The sequence below is a fragment of the Cotesia glomerata genome, linkage group LG7 (assembly GCF_020080835.1).
Source record: "Cotesia glomerata isolate CgM1 linkage group LG7, MPM_Cglom_v2.3, whole genome shotgun sequence".
Taxonomy (NCBI): Eukaryota; Metazoa; Arthropoda; class Insecta; order Hymenoptera; family Braconidae; genus Cotesia; species Cotesia glomerata.
In genome coordinates, this window is record NC_058164.1 from 16,941,646 (window position 1) to 16,962,402 (window position 20,757).

At 37.5% G+C, this 20,757-nt stretch overlaps 1 protein-coding gene across 1 annotated transcript in view; it reads right to left on the bottom strand.

Annotated features, from left to right (window-relative positions):
• Positions 1-20,757, bottom strand: part of LOC123269695 (collagen alpha-1(XVIII) chain-like) — a gene marked incomplete in the record, with an annotated part of 201,774 nt that overhangs the window by 164,649 nt on the left and 16,368 nt on the right. The window contains 1 exon segment of the mRNA XM_044735531.1: positions 11,152-11,427. Coding sequence (XP_044591466.1) covers positions 11,152-11,427 — 276 coding nt within the window.

Genomic DNA, 20,757 nt, shown 5'->3' on the forward strand with positions numbered 1-20,757 from the left:
CCTCTAATCCCTCATGGAAACCGCCGTCAGGCATTACTTCGTGAAGGGAGGATCTAGCTACTGCTCTTCCTTCTGGTGGCTAAAGTGTTAACTACCTTCCTTCTATCTTCTGCTATTTGCTCTTTTTCTTTCGGTGGAACGCAAGTCTTTAAGGACTTCTGTTGCAAACGTGTTGGTAGCGTTCCAGGCAGCTTCTGATGACAAGATTGCTTCTACTAGTGAATCTGGTTGCATTCTCTGGTTCAGGATCCTCTCCAGTTCTTCACGCTGTGGATCGAAACGAGGACATACAAAGAAGACGTGTTCCGCGTCTTCAGCAGCTCTTGGGCAGGACGGGCACTCCGAAGAGTCATCGTGCTTAAAGCGGTGTAGATACTCTCGAAAACACCCATGTCCCGACAACATCTGCGTAAGATAGTAATTGACCTCACCGTGATTCCGGTTAAGCCAAATGTCGATCCGAGGTATGAGACGGTGCGTCCACCTACCCTTCTCTGCAGCATCCCATTGTAGTTGCCATCGGCCTATGCTCTTCTGCCGTTCTTCAATTCTAAGTTCTTCAGGGATCAGTGCAGTTGACCTTTTTCGTTGGTAGAGGGCCCGTCTTCCCTCTGCTAGAACTCTAAGAGGTAGGGTTCCAGCAATGACGCACACTGCTTCTTCTGATATAGTGCGGAAGGCGCTAGCTACTCGTAGGGCACTCAGTCGATATACTGGTCCAGCCTTTCTCCATGATTCTTGTGTCTTTAATGCGTCGGCCCAAATAGATATTCCGTAAGTGAGCACCGATATGACTACTAATGACAATAATAGCCTCCTGCTCTGTTTTGGGCCTCCGACGTTCGGCATCAGTCGTGCGAGACTAGCCCTCACTACTGACGCTTTGGCACTGACATGTTCCACTTGCTGCTTGAAGTTGAGTCGGGCATCAAGCATCACTCCCAAATATCGGATATAAGGTTGTGATGTGATTTCTTGTTCGCCGACTTTCAGCTTAATGGTCTCTACCACTTTTCTGCTGGTAATAAGTACTGCCTCAGTCTTGTGTTGCGCCAGTTGCAGGTTCACTGCGTCCATCCACCGGTTAACGTGCTCAAAAGTGAGATCGAACATATGATTTATCTCGTCAAGGTGTTTGGCAACGATCACTACGGCTACGTCATCTGCATATGCTACGAGTTTGACGTTTCTTGGCAGAGTTAGTCTTAATAGACCGTCATACATAATGTTCCACAGGAGCGGGCCTAGAACTGAACCTTGTGGTACCCCTCCAGTAATATCATACTCCCTCGGACCGTTCTTCGTGTCATACCTCAGGACCCTGTTTTCAAAGTAGCTTGCTACGATCTTAAGCAGGTATTCTGGTACATTCTTCTCTTGGAGGGCATGCATGATGCATTTCCAATTGGCGGAGTTGAAGGCGTTTCTGATGTCTAGTGTCGCCACCAGGCAATACTTCTTCGTTCCACCTTTCCATCTGGTTCCTGCGATTGCTTCCTTGGCCGTATCAACAACCTGTTTGATTGCGTCCAGGGTTGATCGTCCTTTCCGGAATCCATACTGATTGTCTGCCAGGAGTGGGTCGACTACTGTTTCAATTCTCTGGTGAATTATGCGCTCAAATATCTTACCCGCCGTATCTAACATGCAAAGTGGTCGGTAAGATGACGGTTCTTCTGGTGGTTTCTTCCCTTTAGGTAACAGTACCAATCGTTACTGTTTCCACTTACGAGGAAAAGTCCCCTCCTTGAGGCATGCATTATAAGCGTCGAGGAATAATGTTGGAGCTGCCTTTATGATGGTTTTCAAGGCTATATTAGGGATTCCGTCCAATCCCGGCGCTTTATTATTCCCTACACGGTTACAGGCCTCCAGTAGTTCTTCTTCAGTGACAGGTGGAATGTCGTCCAGTTCGCCTGGCGCCAACTGGTAATCGAAGTTGCGTTGCTGTGGGAACAGTGCAGTGACGATTTTCTGAAGAAGTTGAGGACACGTAGGTGATGGCATTTGTTGTTTTTTCAGGTGGGTCATAACCACCTTATAAGGCCTACCCCACTCGTCTTCATCCACCTCGTATATAAGCTCTTTCCAGCATCTTCTTTTGCTCTCTTTGATGGCTTTATTCAGTTCACGACGCGCCTTTTTGTACTCTGCGATCAGCTCCACTGAGTTGAGCCGTTGATAGCCGCGCTGGGAGATTCTTCTCTTTCTATGACACTCTTTACGGAGGACGCTGATGTGGTCGTTCCACCAATGCACCGAAGGTCTCGAATTTATGCCACGTTTACGAGGCATACTGGCATCACAAGCATGTGTTACTCTTCTCATCAGGTCCTTAGTATGTTGTTCTGCACATCCAGTGTTGATCGGATCACCATCGAGGGCTATTAGCAATGCTCCTGGGTCAAAAGATTTCACCTTCCAACCAACGATGTTAGACTGCTTGATTGGTCTCTTGAGGTTCTGGTCGTTTGATATTTCCCAGAATATCCCATGAAGGTCGCTGGAAGTGTAGATGTCCAACACTTTCCAGTTGTAGTCACCTCTAGCAAGGCTATTACTGACAAAAGTGAGGTCTACAATTGAGCTTGCGTCACCTTTGGTGTAGGTCGGCGTATCACCACTGTTGAGTGAAACTACATCTAGTGTAGTAAAGGCCTCTAGTAGTGCTTTCCCTCGTGTGTTGGTATGTTTGCTGCCCCAGTCAACTTCCCAGGAGTTGAAGTCCCCGGCTATCGCTACTGGATGGTATTGCTTCGCATCTCCAGTTAGTCGATCCAAGAAATCAGTGAAGTCAACAATGGAGAGGCTAGGTGGTACGTAGCAGCTATAGAAGCGGATGCCCTCTACTGATACTGCTACAAAGCCGGCATTGCTGTTGTCGACTGCATTTTGGAAAGGGAGCTTGCCACATGACCAGATGACAGCTTTGGATGTGCTATCAGCTTCCCAGGGTTGGGTACTCAGGTGTTTATATGGCTCTGCTATTAGTACCAAGTCAAGCTCTAATTCTCTCACGGTCTGCATGAGCAGGTCATGCGCGGCCTCACAGTGATTGAGGTTAAGCTGTAATATCCTCATGTTTGCTTGCTTGTCAATCTCTGGAGTGCCTCTTTGTATACCGGGCACCTGTATGTGCCGGCGTGATGGGCAGCGTTCTCTGCGCTCTTATTTTCCGCGCATAATACACATTTCGCTGGGTTTTTACAGTCCGCAATCTTGTGTCCTTCTTAGCCGCATCTGATGCATAGCTTGGATCGATCTGTCTTGCTTCTGCACTGGGATCCGTGGTGCCCGAAATGCCAGCATTTGTAGCATTGGGTAGGTTTCCTCGTGGCTCTAATTCGGCAGTTGACCCAGCCAATTCGGATTTTACCGCTTCCTTCTAATATCTTCTGAGCTGCTGCAGCCGGTAGTGTCACGACAGTGGTTTGGGTACCTCTGTAGGCTTTGCGGATCTTGATTGTCTCTGGTAGTATTTCGCAGAGCTCCTTGGTTACCGTATGCAGGGCAGCCTGAATATCCTCCTTTGTTGTGGTGTCATCTAGGTCTCGAATCTCGATGTCTTCTTGTGGCCCTTTGCAGATCACTTTGGCCTCCTCCTTAAGAATGTTTGCGATGGTATGTTGCAGGCCTTGGCCTTTGTCCACGCACTTCCGCGAAATCGTAATCAGCAAGTCACCGCTACTGGTCTTGTTGATCTTGTCCACTGTTGTGCGAACTTGCTCATCAGGGACGTCCTTCTTTATGCGATGCAAAATCTCGGCGTACTTTGCTTTCTCGGCCGGGCGGATGATCAGTGCGTCGGGTCTGATCCATTTGAGCGGTTTTTTGCGCTTAGGCTCCGGCCTGGGCTTCTTTGGAGGCTCCTTTGGGAGCTGTTCTTTGGCTAGCCTCCGTTTCTCTTTCCTTGTGTGGACATCTTTCCAATTAGTCGCGTCTTTTTTTTCGACGTTCTGCTTCATCACGTTTTTCGGAGGACTTGGTTTCAAGTCCTTTCTCTTCGTCAATCGCCCATCTATTCCATCTGGGGAGTTTCGGTCCTTCCTCTTGTTAGACTTGTAGGAAGTATGACCTTCGTCTTTAGCATCAGATTCACCGTCAGCATCGCCTCCGGTGTCCATTGATTCTTCGATCTCCACAGCAAGTTGACTGCTCTTCTCCGGCGTAAAACGAGGAGTGAGTCGTCGAGGTGACTGCCATTCTTCGTCCAGTTTTTTAAACCTTCGAAGAGCGTTAACTACCCCGGTTGCCTTGGTCTTTATCTCTTTATGGATTTTGACCTTTGATTGGACAAACTCATGCAGTTCGCTGGTCAGCTTTTCGAGGCGTTCCAGCGCTTGCGTCCGCTTCATCTCAGCGCTTACGGTAATCGCTGCTTCTTGGGCGTGAGGCCCACTAATACTCCTGTCCTTTTCTTGATTTTTCGTTTCTTCCATGGTTTTGAGTGATACTCCAAAGCAAAAGGTCGTCTCCGAACCCAATGCCTCCGGAAGTGGAGGGGTGATCACTCTTACAGCTGCCATCCATTGCTATAAGAGCTTTCGGTCATTGAAGCGGGAAATCTCAACCGCTTCGACCCTGCACCTGCTTCCTTCATCGGCTTCCTCTTGCTCCCGTGGGTGCGGCACGTAGATGCCGGGAGTTACCACGTACACCGCGCTATAAGGATCATTTCGCACATCTCTTTCGAGCAGCGTCACCTTATCCGCTTGCGTACGTGACCCTAGGTCAGATGGTGTGACCAACCCTTCCTGCCGAAAGGAGAGTTTTTGTTTTTTACCGCGAGAGCTATTTTATTTCGCTCTTACCCTCTGCTCCGAAGAACAGCGAGCTTTCTCCAACCCACAAGGATACACGGACGGTGCCTGTTACTCTTCAGCTCCGATGCCTGATTTGGTCCGCGAGGGCTATTTTATTTCGCCCCGATCCGCCGATCTTACGACCGGTTAGGACCCCCCTATCCGCCACCTGGGGACGCGCCCGGTGGGAGTTTGGCTTCTTCCGACGGGGTGTGTGTGTGTGTGTGTGTGTGTGTGTGTGTGTGTGTGTGTGTGTGTGTGTGTGTGTGCGTGCGCGTGTGTGAGTGTGTGTGTGTGTGTGTGTGTGTGTGTGTTTGTGTGTGTGTGACTATGTGACTCACTTATAACTTTTAAACAACTGAACCGATCGGAACCTATCAAACGGCGTTCTAAAGAGTTCCCTCAAACTTAGATTTCCCGAGAATTTGAACCGATTTGGACTGATAGATTTTGAGAAATTTCGAAAAATCTCAAAAAAACTAAGAAAAAAATTTTTTTTTTAAAGTCGTTTTTTCGGAGTAACTTTTAAACAGTTATATCGATCAACTTCATAAACTTATCTGCTCTTAAGCTTGAAAAACCATGTCAATCGCCGTTAATCCGGTCATAATCGGTTGATTCGTTCGAGAGATAGGCAGGAGTGACTGTGAGGCAGGAGTGACTGTGACTCTTATGGTAATAGCCGCCGGCGAAAAAGAGAGATCTCTTAATTTTTCTTGCGTTGCGAAAGCAATCCGTTTGAAACTTTTGGGGATCATCATAGTTAAGCTAGTAGCGTCCTCTCCGTGAGTCCTGCTATGAGTAGGTAGTGTGACACCAAGTCATGTCACTGAAATCAAAAGCTACCTCTGCGAATTCCGTGTAACCGAGCAAGGCCTCGTGACGCTGTCAAATTATTTGGCAACGCAGGCAAGCTCAAAGATTCGGGGACTAGATCAGACAGATATACAAACGAGACTCTTGTAGGGGGGATAAGTATTATGGCTCAAACAGGTCTTATTGCTGCACCTCCCCGCATGGGCCCCGCTGGTGACTGGTCGGGTTGTTATTATATTACCGATCAGGCTAACGAAGTCCTTTAATGGGTTTGATACAGTTGACTGAGTACGAGGACGGATTGACATTAAAATTCAACTCCATTCACATCTGTCCTATGATAGCGTAAATGCTTGAGGGCAGGGTTTTTACTTGCCCGCAAACTTGGCTGTGTTTTTGTTACGTGAGGTTAGGACAAATATATGTGTAAGTATAGCTTTTTTGAGCCCAGGAATCGGCCTCTTCGGAGGTAGGCGAAAGCCTCACCATATATTCTTCGTTCGAGAGATATCGTGAACGAAAGAAAACCGAAAAAAGTGTATTTTTCACTTAACTTCGATATTTCTTTTCGGATCGTTTTTGATAAAATAAAATAATTTTTAGAGCTCAAAAAACCGCGTTGATCGCCGCCAAGAACGTAAAAATCGGTTAATTGGTTCGAGAGATATCCTCGACGAAATATTTGGAAACAAGTATTTTTTAATTAACTTCGACATTTTTTGGAATAACTTTCAAACGGCTCTACCGATTGATTTAAAAAACTAATCAGCTTTTAACATAAAAAAACCAGATCGATCGCCGCCAGTTTGGTCAAAATCATTTTATTCGTTCGTGAGTTATCGTTGACGAAAGAGAACCGAAAATAGTATATTACACACCTAGGGAAGTAAAATAAGAAATGTCTCAGATCACAAGTAATTGTTGTCCGAGGCGAAGCCGAGGTCAATAAACATGTGATCTAAGGCTTTATTATTTACTTCCCGTGGAGTGTATACTATTTTTTTGCTCGACGAAGGCAGGAAGCTTTCTGTCCGTCGAGCAAAAAATACAATTTGTGTGTTATTTTGAGTTCTCCGAGCCCAAAAAAATAGCTTTTGTATGCTTTTGAGCTTTTCGAGCTCAAAAGTTTGATAGTAGTTTAATGAAACACTATTTTTTGAATTTTCAAATCGCAATAACTTTTGAATGAATGAACTGATTTCCACGCGGTTGGTGGCATTTAACGCAGTTTTTTAAGCTTCGTACAGAGATTTCAAGTTTTAATTGATAGAACGGAAAATTACGGAGTAATTCCGAAAAAACACTTTTTTCGGTTTTCTTTCGTCAACGATAACTCACGAACGAATTAACCGATTTTGACCGGACGGGCGGCGATCGACGTGGTTTTTTGATGTTAAGAGCTGATTAGTTTTCGGAATTGACCGGTAAAGCCGTTTAAAAGTTATTTCAAAAAAACCACATTTGAAAAAATTTTTTTGTGTAGTTTTTTTGTGATTTCTCAAAATCTACCGGTCCAAATCGTTCCAAAGTATGTTCAAAATCTCAGTTTAGTCAAGCCCTTTTGAATAGCACTAATCGCGATCAAATCGTTCAAGCCATTCAAAAGTTATGAGAGGTTTACATACATCCACACACACACACACACACACACACACACACATCCATACATACAGACATACAGACACCAGCGCGGGAATAGTCAGGGAAACTTCCTAGGACCTCGAAACGTCGAGATTTCGAAAACTCGATTTCGTAAAACGAGGTGAAAACAATAACTTCCCGATTTTTGAAAATCTTCGATTTTTTTAGCGGGAAGTTAAAAATTAAATATGATTAATTTCATAAAATAATCAATTTTTTTTAAGTAAAAACTCTATTTTTTCAAAGTTCGTCACTTTTTTTTTTATTCTTTTTTTCACAAAAAAAATTCAATCAATTTGACAACTATTCCCGCTCATCCCAGACGGGGCCGATTTTTAACTTCCCGCTAAGAAGATCGAAGATTTTAAAAAATCGGGAAGCTACTGTTTTTACCCCGTTTTTCGAAAATCGAGTTTTCATCAGATCTCGACGTTTCGAGGTCCTAGGAGGCTTCCCTAACTATTCCCGCGATGGTGTCTGCATGTCTGTATGTATGTATGTATGTGTGTATGTGTGTGTGTATGTGTGTGTGTGTGTGTGTGTGTGTGTGTGTGTGTGTGTGTGTGTGTGTGTGTGTGTGTGTGTGTGTGTGTGTGTGTTTTAATGCCACCTTCTGTTTTTAGAGTAGTTTGAACTTTTTCGATAAGCATCTTTTTAGCATCAAGTAGAAAGTTTCGTAAGTCAATATGACCTCTATTAATAATACTTCCGGTTTTTATGCAGTTTTTAAAAGCATTCTCTAAATCTTGCCAGTGAATTAAATGATTAGAACTCAATGCAGCACCAATCAATGATCGGCTTAATTGCATGAATTCATTACTATACCAGCACAAGAGAAAAATGTTAGCTTGGAGATTTTTCTTCTCAGAAACCGTGGTTCTGAGGTGAAGAAGTAAATCATTGAATTGTTGTCGAGTACCATCATGTACGTTCACTCACTGAATCGAGCTGAAACAATAATTCATATGCCGCAGCAATAGTAGTCAGAACATTATTAAATTCATCGATAGATATGTTTGATATATATTTTAAATATACTTGTACGTTGGACGTGAACATCGTTAAGTTATGCAACAAACTGATGAATTTGGAACCAAAATCATTCAATTTATGTTTTTATAGATAAGAATTGTTACAATTGTTAGCTTTCACTTTGGGTGAGCCACATAAAAAAAATAACAAAAATATCTATAAACAATGACTCATAAAGATAAGAAAATTTATTAGATAACAAATGTTCATAAGATAAGAATATTAATTAATAATATAACTCCCATCAATAACCCCTATTACGTTCTGGAAAAATTCAAAGTTTTTCCCAAATAAAAATAAAATTGTTTTTAATTAATAATCCTCAGGTTTTGACCTCGTTAGGAAGTCAATCGACTCCAGGTGAGTCGCGTCACTGGTTTACCCGCGAAGTCACTTTTAAAATTTAAATTTAAATATTTTTGATATAACTTCCAATTTACCTGCCCTCAGGTAGGTGATGGATAGAGTGCCTGAACGCTGGCTAGCGCTCTGGGCGATTTCACCAGGGTGGAACAGCTAATAAGCGCTCACACCCTGGGTTAAGGTTTTAATAAATTTCCATAATTGATTAACAATCAACAAAAATTTATTAATAAGGAATTGGCAGGCTCAGCCTCGGACCAGCAGGGATTGCTCCTCTGCTAAGTCCTCAGACTGACTGTTCCAGAAGAAGTCTGGATACAGAATGCATAAAGAATAATTATTACAATGAGTTTTTATAACAGATTTTAGCAACGTTGTATCTTAGATTACCCTATGTGAACATCAACGCAGTCCAAATCCCACAAAGTAGACTGTTTAGTCTACTGGGCTGCGTTGACGGTCCAGAAATCTCTTATCTCGAAATATTTCTGTTACGAAATACCTCGGATAATAATTGATTAATTAAAATAATAATTTATTAAATTTAAAATTTGCGACAACGTAACACAACCTACTGCCAAAATTTAAAAACAACCTTTTCTCACCTCATGTAAGACTCAAAAGCGCACTCTAAAGTCACGTTCAGAGATGTTGGTAACAAATAATCACCCGTCAATATAACAGAAAGCGCTAGAATAGTTACCGACAGAGGGTAAGCTCTGCCCGCAACCGCTTGGTGGCACTCGGGGTTGGCTTCTAACTCCCCCTGTTTAACTACTCATATCAATAAAGGACACCTGAATGGTTTTCTGATATTTTTTTCTATTGTCTCCTTAGAGTGATCAATTAGTGGTTAATTAGTTATCTCTGAATGATCTTTCTTTGATCTGCGGTTGACTTCTGAATGATCATGCAGTGATCAACGATCGATCTTTTATTGATCAATTCATTTTTTGTACGAGAAATTATGTACAGTAACGTACATTCAATTGAAAATTAAAGAAAAATCAGTTTAAGTGCAGCTAGGAAGATGAACTCATTAGCGGTCACCTTTCCACGTATTAACCATTACCAACGCTTTCTAAATTCATTCCTAGCGTGTTCTCTGATTTGGCTTGACTGGCTGCTCCTTAGAAGATGAATATATTTTTTTCTTACATAAACTCTTGTGCTTACGTAAAAAATACCCACTTATTAAACAGTGGGTATTTTTTTCTTTTTAATTTTTTTGGTAGAAAAGTCGATATCAACATTATTATTGTTACTATAAGTCTTTTGTAACTTTACGTAAGACTTATAATAACAATAATATAGTTGATATCGACTTTTCTACCAAAAAAAATTAAAAAAAAAATACCTACTGTTTAATAAGCATAGAATTGATTGTGAATGTAGGTTGTAATCGTTTACTCGCCGGCCAGTGTTTATCTTAAATCTCAATGCAACATCTGTGATTCTATGTACGAACTGTTATTTTCATTTAAATCTCAACCCACTTTTTCTAGCATGATTAATTTAGACATTCATAATTATCGTGACAAAATGATATGTAAAGATATGAAATTATAGATAATTATATACAAAAATACAAAAATTATAAAAACCATTATATATGACTATATAAAATTATATATAACTATATACAATGATACAAAAATCATAATAAACGTAATATATGATCACAAACGATCATATATAATTTTTTAAACCCGAGTATTCGCGACATGAACCGATTTTTTTATAAAATTTCAAATTAAACATGTTACTGTACGTAATTTAAGTGTTACTATAACATTTTTCATTATTAATGACAACTAAAACTGGAAATATCCCTACTCTTATCTACTTTTTTTTTTTTTTTTTTTTTTTTTTTTTTTTTTAATTGGAAAAGGTTCTTATTTTCGAACTCTGTAAGAGGTGTTATCATAAAATAAAAAAAAATACTTAAAATTCCTTTTAAAAAGTCTTGATTTGGTCATCGGGTAGCGCATTCGACGTCTTCTAGACCTCTTCAAGACTTCATTTTAATTAACTTTCTGACGTCCAAATCTTAAATAAGAATTCTTCAAGAACTGTAAAAGACGTCATATTGCTATCTGAAGATCAGTACGTGTTTCTTAGAAATCGACGTTTTATATAAAAAAAAAACTTATAAATTTTAATAAAGAAGAGTTTTAAAAATTTTTTCAATTTCTTACTCTAAAAGTCTGTTTACAGGTCTATTCTTGGCGAAATTGTAGCAATTATGAAAAAAGAAAGTAACTCTTCTTCTTAAAAATTGATATCTTGAAAACAATAGAAGAAAAAAAAATTGAAAAAAATTAAAGAGGCCTCTCTCAACTGATGCCATAACACGGAGAATCATGAAAGAAATTAAAAATGAAAAAGCTAAATGTTTCCGATTTGAAATAGAGCTCATTTAGAGATTGACATGTAATAAACGAGCCTCATCAAAAGATTTGTATTATTAAATAGTAAACATATAGATAATACTTACGTCATATTTTTCTTGAATATGTGGTCCCGCTTGAGCGACGTATAGTGTACTAGCAGTGTCGAAAACGAGTTCTTGTGGTAGACGAGTCATTTTTTTACGACCTATTTCATTACAATTGAGATAGAGGATGACATCAACTGTTGAAACACGAATTACAATTTTAGACCATTTTTTCGTTAATTTCGGCACTTCGAACTTTGCGATTTCTTCTGAATGAGAGTATTCATCTGAATTAGTGTAAACTAAAGAAATATTCTGACTTGAATTTGGTCCTTCCTGTAATAAAATTATCAACAATAACGTTTAGAAAAAATTTTTAATCAATCCTGTTAAGATAAAAATTTGTTATTATCTCGGATTTTTGATAATGCTTAAAACTTAGTGTTCATGATCCGTTTTTATGACATTTCTGATAAGAGAATGAATGTTTTATTTCTGTACGTTACAAATTCATAAATTTATTCCGTATGAATTCATTCCGATTCTCTAGATTTGATCCAAACAGATCGAAACATTTTTTTCTGAATCGCTAGAAAAATATTAGTTCGTCGATAAGAATTGTAAAGTTACTAGTTACTGCTACGTGCGTGAGTGTCTGTCCCAAGTTAATATTTTTTGAAAAATTCCCTTGTTTAAAAAGTCGTTTGGTTGAAATTTTTAATTTCTCGCCATGTTAACCAATGATTTTCAAAAAATTGGGAAGTTATTGGTTTCACCCTGATTTTCGAAAGTCAAGTTCTCATGAGATATCTACATCTTGGAGTGATAGGAAGCTATTCTCCAGAAAAAATTTTTTCATAAAATTTTATGCGAAAAACGGCCTAATAAAATTTTATGAAATTTCCTAAAAGGCCCTAGGGGTATAAGCATAGTGAATTTTCCCTTGAAAGATATCGGCACTATACTGGGAAGATTTTTGGGTACTAATAAGATAATAAGATCCTGAAAGTTTCAGATCTCTAATCCATTTGGTATTTGAGAAAAAGCCAAATGTGTAAAAATCAGACAAAATGAATATTCTCAGGAACGCACCAATCGATTGGTTTGAATTTTGGGTATGTTTTGGGGACTGATGGTAGCTTCTAGGAAAAAAATTAAGAGCAATATTGATTAATAAAAACCTCGAAAAAAATAGCACTTTTGTTTTAATTTCGATTTTTAACTATGATACGATTCTGGCACAGTTATGAAACCATTTTTTTCAAATTCCTCATTTATTTTTCTATGGACTTATGAGCTTTCCAGATTTTAAAAAAAGGCACGCCAAATTGAAAAAAAATGAAAACTATTTTTTATACTAATATTTACTTTATTTATGTATTTTATTTTTAAATCTTGATTTTTCTCGCTTAAAGATATCTTTTTTTTTCGTATTAGATACTCAATTCTGATTCACAAGTTAAATCTTAAGATATTAATAAATATCAACTAAAATATTATAAACATTGCACACTTATAACATATGAATAGTATATTACACACCTAGAGAAGTGAAGTAAGAAATGTCTCAGATCACATGTAATTGTCGGCCGAGGCGAAGCCGAGGTTGACAAACATGTGATCTGAGGCTTTCTTACTTACTTCCCGTGGAGTGTATCTTATTTTTTTGCACGACGAAGGCAGGAAGTGGCACTTTCTTTTAGCGCAGCGGGCCGAAAGTTGACGCTTTCTGCCCGTCGAGCAAAAAACAGATTTTAGTTAGTTAATTATAAATAAATAACAACAAATATTTGAAAGGTATATTTGAAAAAAATTTATAATCACATTTCATCAGTCTTTCTCACTATCATCTTCAATCACAGGTGAACCATTTTCTGTATCAAATAATTTGGTGAGTATTTCAGCAGGCCTCAGAATCTTTGTCAAATATCTTCCGTGTGACAAATAATAAACAATAGCAGCAACGTGAGAGAAACATCCAATTGTTCTAAGACCATTTGCACACTCACAGCTATGCCTCAATATGCTTTTGGGACCAATAGCGTTTTTTTTATACTCAATACAACATCTATAAACCTTTTTATCGATATGACGGGATTGAACTTAAGCTTTGAGTATGTTTGACTAATCTCTAACGTATTGGATAGTAAGATTGCCTGTTTCATCAAGCATTTCTGCTAATACGATACAGCCTGCTTCAATTGGTAGGAACCAGTGAAAAAGATTCGCAGATCCTTTTCCGTCATTTCTGGAAAGTCTTCTAAAACTTCAAATAAAATCGTTTGAAACAGCAATTTTTTACGTTGCCAGCTATTTGGTTGAACTTCATTAGCTAACGTATTTTCTACACTACATTGTATTTTGTGATCTCATTGTTTCGACGACTTCATCCAAAATCTCTGAGTCGGAAGTAAGACGCTTACTGTACATATTATGTAAAAATGAGGCAATTTTCAAAAAACTTCCAATTCTTAGAAGCATTTTGTTATCAATTCTTTGATCGAGTAAATGATATTTTTGTTTTAACAACCCATGAGTTGCCTCTACGGACCAACGAATTTTAGTTACATATCTTGAAGCATTAGACTCAACTGTTGTTAATTGATTTCGTTTTCCCTCAAGTGCTGGCATTAATACTTTATAATTTTTACTTTCTAAGTATTTTTTAACATCACGGAATCCACGATCAATCACAAATGCATCGCCAGGTTCTAATAATTGAAATATACCATCAGGATTATCTATAATGTCCCGCATTATAGTAGCATCATTTTGGTTAGCATAATACGGTCCCAGCATATTAACTATGTATCCATCAGTTGTGCAAATTGTAAATGGCTTACACAGTGGTACTTTCTTTTTCCAGAACACGACTTTCTCTAATACTCATTATTAGAACTTCTCTCATGACGAGCATAGGTCTCATCACAAATCAAAATGAGTTTGTCATTCAAATCGTCATGAAGTTTTTTGACAACTGCAGATGTATGATTTTAAATAAGATCATTTCTGGATACTGCATTTAAGCCAAAGCGCGAAGGTAAAACGTCTTTTTCAAAAAATTGGATGACTTGCTCACAATACTTTGACACTAACTGCTCTTCATCAATCTCCAAAATTGTGGATATTAACTTATCAGAATTACCTGAGCGAAGCTTGACTAAAAACACTATTAGTGCTTGAGTTACACTTCGAGCGTCAGTATTTCTCATTGACACTAATTTATTCCGCAACTCAATCACATTTTCACATTTTAAACCATTTAAAACACGAAGTTTCTCATCTGACACACGATAATCATCCATTTTATCTAGCAATGTTGAATCACATTCAACGGAAAAATTTTCCATCATGTTACTTAATTCTACTGATGAAATTCTCGTCCAGTTAGAATGAACTCTTATGAGATCTAGAGCTTCATCATAGAACCGTTTATTTATCAAATGACTCCGACAGCATCGATTTCCATCTGGTATGAAAACTCGTCGTTTGATAAATGACTGCATTAGGGCTTTTTGAGGAATAACGGTTAAATCGATAGTATTATTGCACAGACAACAGTATCCATGGGTTGAAATAGTTCTTTTAATTAAAACCTCAAAATCCTCTGTACTGTCATCGGTAGAAGTGATGTTAGCTCTGAAAGAAGGATCATCTGAACTTGACTGAGACAATGTCATTTGTGACAAACTAGACACCGTTCGTTCTAATAGTTCATTAACGATAGATTCAGATTCATCTTCAGAGCCATTTGCAACTGGATCAACTTTTATTTTTTTATACAACTGCAAGCGACATTTGCCACAAACAATATCACCAGTGAAAAAGTCAATATCAAAGCTGTAGAAAATTCATCAATGTCTTGTTCTGTTAACAGGGTTTTAGGAGTTCCAGATACTTTCTTTACTAATTTTGAGCCAATACAACACTTATCATTGACGGTTTTATTTAAAGACATTTTATTAGATTAATAAATAAAATATAAACACACTATCTCTCTTATCATAAGCAACACTTCTGTCAGCTGTTGCGTATGCGGCCAAACACGCAAGTGGGCGCGTCAGTCGCGTGGTTTTTTTTTTGACGCTAGAGGACTGAGTCGATAATGTACCATATGCAACGACTAATAGCGGCAATTACAAAAACATTCTCAATATTATTACAATATAAATCATGATTGAATACATAAATGATTGAATATTACGACAAGAATTTTTTCTACAGATCTTCGTAAGAATTATTTAATATTCATTGCGATTAAAGGATATAACGTTTGACGTAGGCAAAAAAATTTATTATTGTTATCAATAGAGAAATGAAGATTTTAAATAATATAAAAAAATATATGTGAGCGAGAATAATAAAAATTTAAAAATAAAATACATAAATAAAGTAAATATTAGCATAAAATATGGTTTTTATTTTTTTTTTCAATATGGCGTGCCTTTTTTTAAAATCTGAAAAGCTCATAAGTTCATAGAAAAATAAATGAGGAATTTGAAAAAAATGGTTTCATAACTGTGCCAGAATCGTATCATAGTTAAAAATCGAAATTAAAACAAAAGTACTATTTTTTTCGAGGTTTTTATCAACCAATATAGCTCTTAATTTTTTTTCTAGAAGCTACCATCAGTCTTTAAAACATTCAAAAATCAAATCAATCAATTAGTGCGTTTCTGAGAATATTGATTTTGTCTGATTTTTACACATGAGGCTTTTTCTCAAATACCAAATAGATTAGAGATCTAAAACTTTTAGGATCTTATAATCTTATTAGTACCTGAAAATTCTTCCAGTATCGTGCCGATATCTTTCAAGGGCAAATTCACTATGCTTATACCCCTAGGGCCTTTTGTATAATTTCATTGGTAAATGAAAAAAAATTTTTGCAATCATGTATGATTTAAAAAGGTCATTTGTCATTCCGAAAGTAATTAGAGGGTTGGTATTTGACAAAAAAATCCTGGGCGTGTGCTGGGGTCAAATCTGGGTTCTCTTATCCTTAGTCTCATGCATAAGTCTGTATCACGTACATTTATGTAACGAATCGGTTACTCAATTTTAATTAATGTACTTTGTAACAGGGTAAAATTACCCTGCATCGATAAGTCGCCAGAGATCGATAACTATTCGACTAGCACTGGTGCGCCTCGATCTTCGGGCTTAAAGAGAGAGTAGGAGGGGGTATTTTGGGGGTTGTTATATAGATGAGCCAGGCGTTGTGACAGGGAGAAGTAGTGTAACCGCCAGACAGTGTGCCACAAATCAAGAAGAACCGATCCCCGGAGTAGTTACGAGACGACAGAAGCCAATAACGTCTAGGACTCCAATCTCGAGTAGTGAGTTAGATCGTCGTATAATCCAACAAGGTATCAATAATTACTCTGTGGGCTAGGAGTGGACTGCAGGGTTTATACTCAGTTTACTTCTCCTCTGATTGATTATTCTCAATTTATTTAATAATAATTCAATAATCATTTAATTGCAATTAAATTTTATTCGTTACTTGCCGTTGAGCGTACCTCTAGGGGGTTTATACCCGAGCACTGCTCAAGGATCTTGCGGTGTTAGTTGTCGTGAGAATTTATTAATTTACTCGATTAATTCTAAATCATTCTGAACATCTGGAAAATTGGTTTAGTTACATTTATTTTATTTCATAAAATAAAACCGAGAATTAAAAGCTTCGAGATAATTCTATTGTCTTCTCACGGATTAGCCAAGCGTCGGTTGAATTTTACAATGCAGTTAACGTGTACCCAAGGTCAAAGATCAGGTTTAGGTATGGATATCTCAATTAAAACGCGTAAATTATTATCAAAAATAACACTAGGAATTTATTTACATTAAATACACTCAATATTTAATATGTTTAATAGCGGATTGTTAAGATAAAAGCGGATTTATAAATTACAGCGTGGTTTGCAAAAGCGAAGCCGGTTGACACGTGGTTGAACACTTTGCCGGCACTGAAAAAGCGGTGAAATTAATGCACAAATAACACAACTTATCTGAAACAAACTAAAGCGAATTATTAACAATTAATTTAAGCAAATTAAATTATTAAATAAGCGAAATGCGGTTTATTAACGAAAAGCGAAAGTAAAAAGAAAACTAATGGCGACTTGATGCAGCGAAAGCGTAGAAGCGAAAGATAATAACAATAGTTCGTCTTCTTCCTCGTTGAGTTGGGGAAGAAGGCTATTGCGCATGTCTAGCGGGAGCGATCAGCCAATAAAGCGGTCGATTCATGGCGTGATCGAGAGGCTGATTTTCTATTGGCGGTTTGATTTTGCGGGAACTAGCGGTGGACAGGTGCGTCTCTTGAATTTGGGAGTCCCCCAGGAGCGAGTTAATCGCTACTGGGCCTTGTTCACCGAACACGGCGCAATTGAGACTGATTTACCCGTGGATGATTTTTCGTTAGTTTATTTCATATTGAGATAAACTATTCATAAATTATTTATTTAATCGGAAAATTCCACGTGGTCATTTTATATTGAACTTAAGTTCTGGAAATTTAATTAATAATTTGAATTTCATCATCTTGATAAAATTCTTAGAATTTAATTAACAACGTGGATCATTAAATCCGGGAATTTTAGTTAAAATTAATTGATGAATTTTTTACAAGATTTATTTTATATTTAAGAAATAAATTACGAGTTGAATTGAAATAAATTTATGCGTCGATATTGTTCCTAAAATTTTATTTAATGTTGAGTATTAAACTCGTGATTAAATTGGAATAAATTTAGGCGTCGGTTTTTAGTTTAGATTTTTAGAGATTAAATTGTTAGTTGCGAAAATATTTTACAATTTAATTGTTAGCTAACGACTGAATTAATTAAGTAAAATTTAATGTAATAATTTTTTGATATTAAATTTTGTAATAACTTTTATAAGTCAAAAATAAAAGTTAAGTAAAGTCAGAGTGTTTGTGAAGACCGTGCGGGTTATACGTTTTTTTTTGCCGAGTTTTGCCGAGTAGAGTAGTTCGTACAGTCATAGAGCGTAAGGGTCCGGTGGACAGTGCGATTTTGTTAGAAACTGTGGTATAGACGCTCCATAAGAGCGTACCGTCAGGATTAAGAATTTTGATAGAGCGTGAGGGTCCGGTGGACAGCGCGATTTAGCTAGAAACTGCGGTATATACGCTCCATAAGAGGTACCGTCAGGATTAAGAATTTTGATAGAGCGTGAGGGTCCGGTGGACAGTGCAATTTAGTTAGAAAATGCGGTATAGACGCTTCATAAGAGGGTACCGTCAGGATTAAGATCTTTGACAACGTCCTCTGCTTGTTGATGCTTTGCCGGGTAGAGACTAGCCGTGTTGTTGAGGCGTTAGTTAGTAGAGTTACTACGTTCTCTGCTTGTTGATGTTTTGCCGAGCTGAGAACTAGTAGTGCATAGCATTAAATTAGTTTTAAGTGATTTAGTGTAGGTGCGAGTGCACAAGTTGTTATTTTATTTTGTTGTTAATAAATTTTTGGTACCGTTGTTAAATAACAATTTATTCATTTCAGATCACCTTCCTCCACTATCTCTCCCTGTAGATAAGCTCAGCTCTGGCTCCGGTTCCAGGAACCGCGATTAAAAATCCTGGTGGCGCCCTTTTATTTATTAATTTAGATTCATTTGTTAGTTTGATTGTTTCAATAAATTTAATTTAAGGGGCCAATTGAGCGGAATAAATAGCCTTTACAACTTATATTTGAGTATCTCGGAAAAATAAAGTTCATGAAATTTTTTAAATATTGTAGAATATCATAAAATTGTACCAGTACTCTTAACACAGGTTGACTGTAGGTATGATCGAGCTTTTACCTACTGTAGATATGGTTGAGCCTTTTCCCGTGGGTTACATTGGTGGTGAATGCTACAATTTGATTTCCACCGTTTTAAACCTTACTTTCACTTCTCACCCTTTTCCGCCCTTTTTAATCCGCCATCTGGTGTCCACTATCTACCATTTTGAATTTTACTTTCCACCATTGTCACGCCTTTTTTAATCCTCCATCTATTGGCCGCTATCCACCATTCACCATTTTCTCGCCATTGGAAAGCTGCCATCCCCCATTTTGAATCTAAATCCAACATTCTAAATAAGGTTTCCACTATTTTATTGAAAAATGCACCTTTGACCTCAGCGTAGACTATCGTTACTTAGATCACAGGGGCATTTTGTTTTTTATATTCAGAAAAGGTTAATATATTCAAACTGTATGTATCACGAGTATATGCAAGAAAGCATGACATCTAGGCGATGAAATCGTGACTCCGCAAAAATCGTTTATGGTTGTAAGGTTATGTTGATCTTTTCCCGCCATTCATACCAATTTTTCTAGGTTATGTTTAACTTCTTTGATGTGAGATCTATCACAACTAAAGCCCGGAATTTCGCCACCGTTCAAATGACTGTTTATGTTTTTAACCTTAAATTTGAGTAAATGAAAATAGGCCAACTTCCGTGCCCTAATCATAACTGCGTAATTTCTATTTTTAGACAATGACTCATAGTGTTCTAGAATTTTCTAACTGCGTAATAGATTACGTCATCTTCTCCCTATAAAAGCCGGCCACGAAAGGTGTACTTCATTAAACTGAAGTACAACTTAATTTGTAAAGTACAAAATGAGCTTATATCAAGATCATGGTGTGAAAATCTGATGTCAACATCCTGGTGTGAGAATCTGCTGTGATTATCCTGGTTCAAATTCCTGGTGCTAAAATCTGCTATCTGCGTCCTGGAGATAAAATCTGATGCTGACATCCCGCTAATTCTTAAAATAAATCGAAAAAGCCTTTACCATTCAAACGTATGCATGAACTCAATGTTTGTTAAAATTATCAGATAACAGATATTCGAATAGTCAAAGATAATTTTGTACTTGAAGTAGAGGTTGATCTTGATAATGAATTTTGTACATTTTTCCTACCAGCAACTAATCAAAAATTTCTGAACAACAAACATTTGACATAAGAAATTAAGAATTTGATTGCTGATAACACTTTATTTACATTAAATTTAGACATAATATAACAAATTCACATTTGTTAACACACCTCTTGAAGTAAGCTTAAAATTTTGAATAAAATGTGTCTTAATATGATTCTTTAGATTAAAAACTTTTTTTTCTAACTAATTTTAAGCTTATACTGAAATATTTTAGTGACGTTTGTGAATAAAAAACAAGAAAATTAAAAAAAATTTTTTCTTTATCTTATTTTATTTAATTGTTATATTCGTCGATGATATCGTTCTCTATCTCTCACTGCATTTTTCCATGGACCTTTTCTTGCTTGTCTAGATGCAAAATTCCATACATACATGTAATGTATAGTGGATTCAAGGTTGAACTGAACAGTCATTTTAAGTTAGTTTTTTTACACTGCTGCTGATTGGATTCCCCAGGAAAAAATACATTTTAGGCCTGATAAAACCTGTTCATGGATAAGTAGTCCTAATCAGATATATTTATGTATATTCAGGCCTAAAGTATTGAGCATGTTCCGTCGTGATCAGTTCTGCTCATGTCTGTTTATATCTGATCAGGCCTGTTCATGTATGTTCAGATCTAAAGTATAAGGACGTTCAGGCCTGATCAGACCAATATAATTTGTTATCATTAAAATATTTGTTAACAAGTCACTCCTCAATTTAAG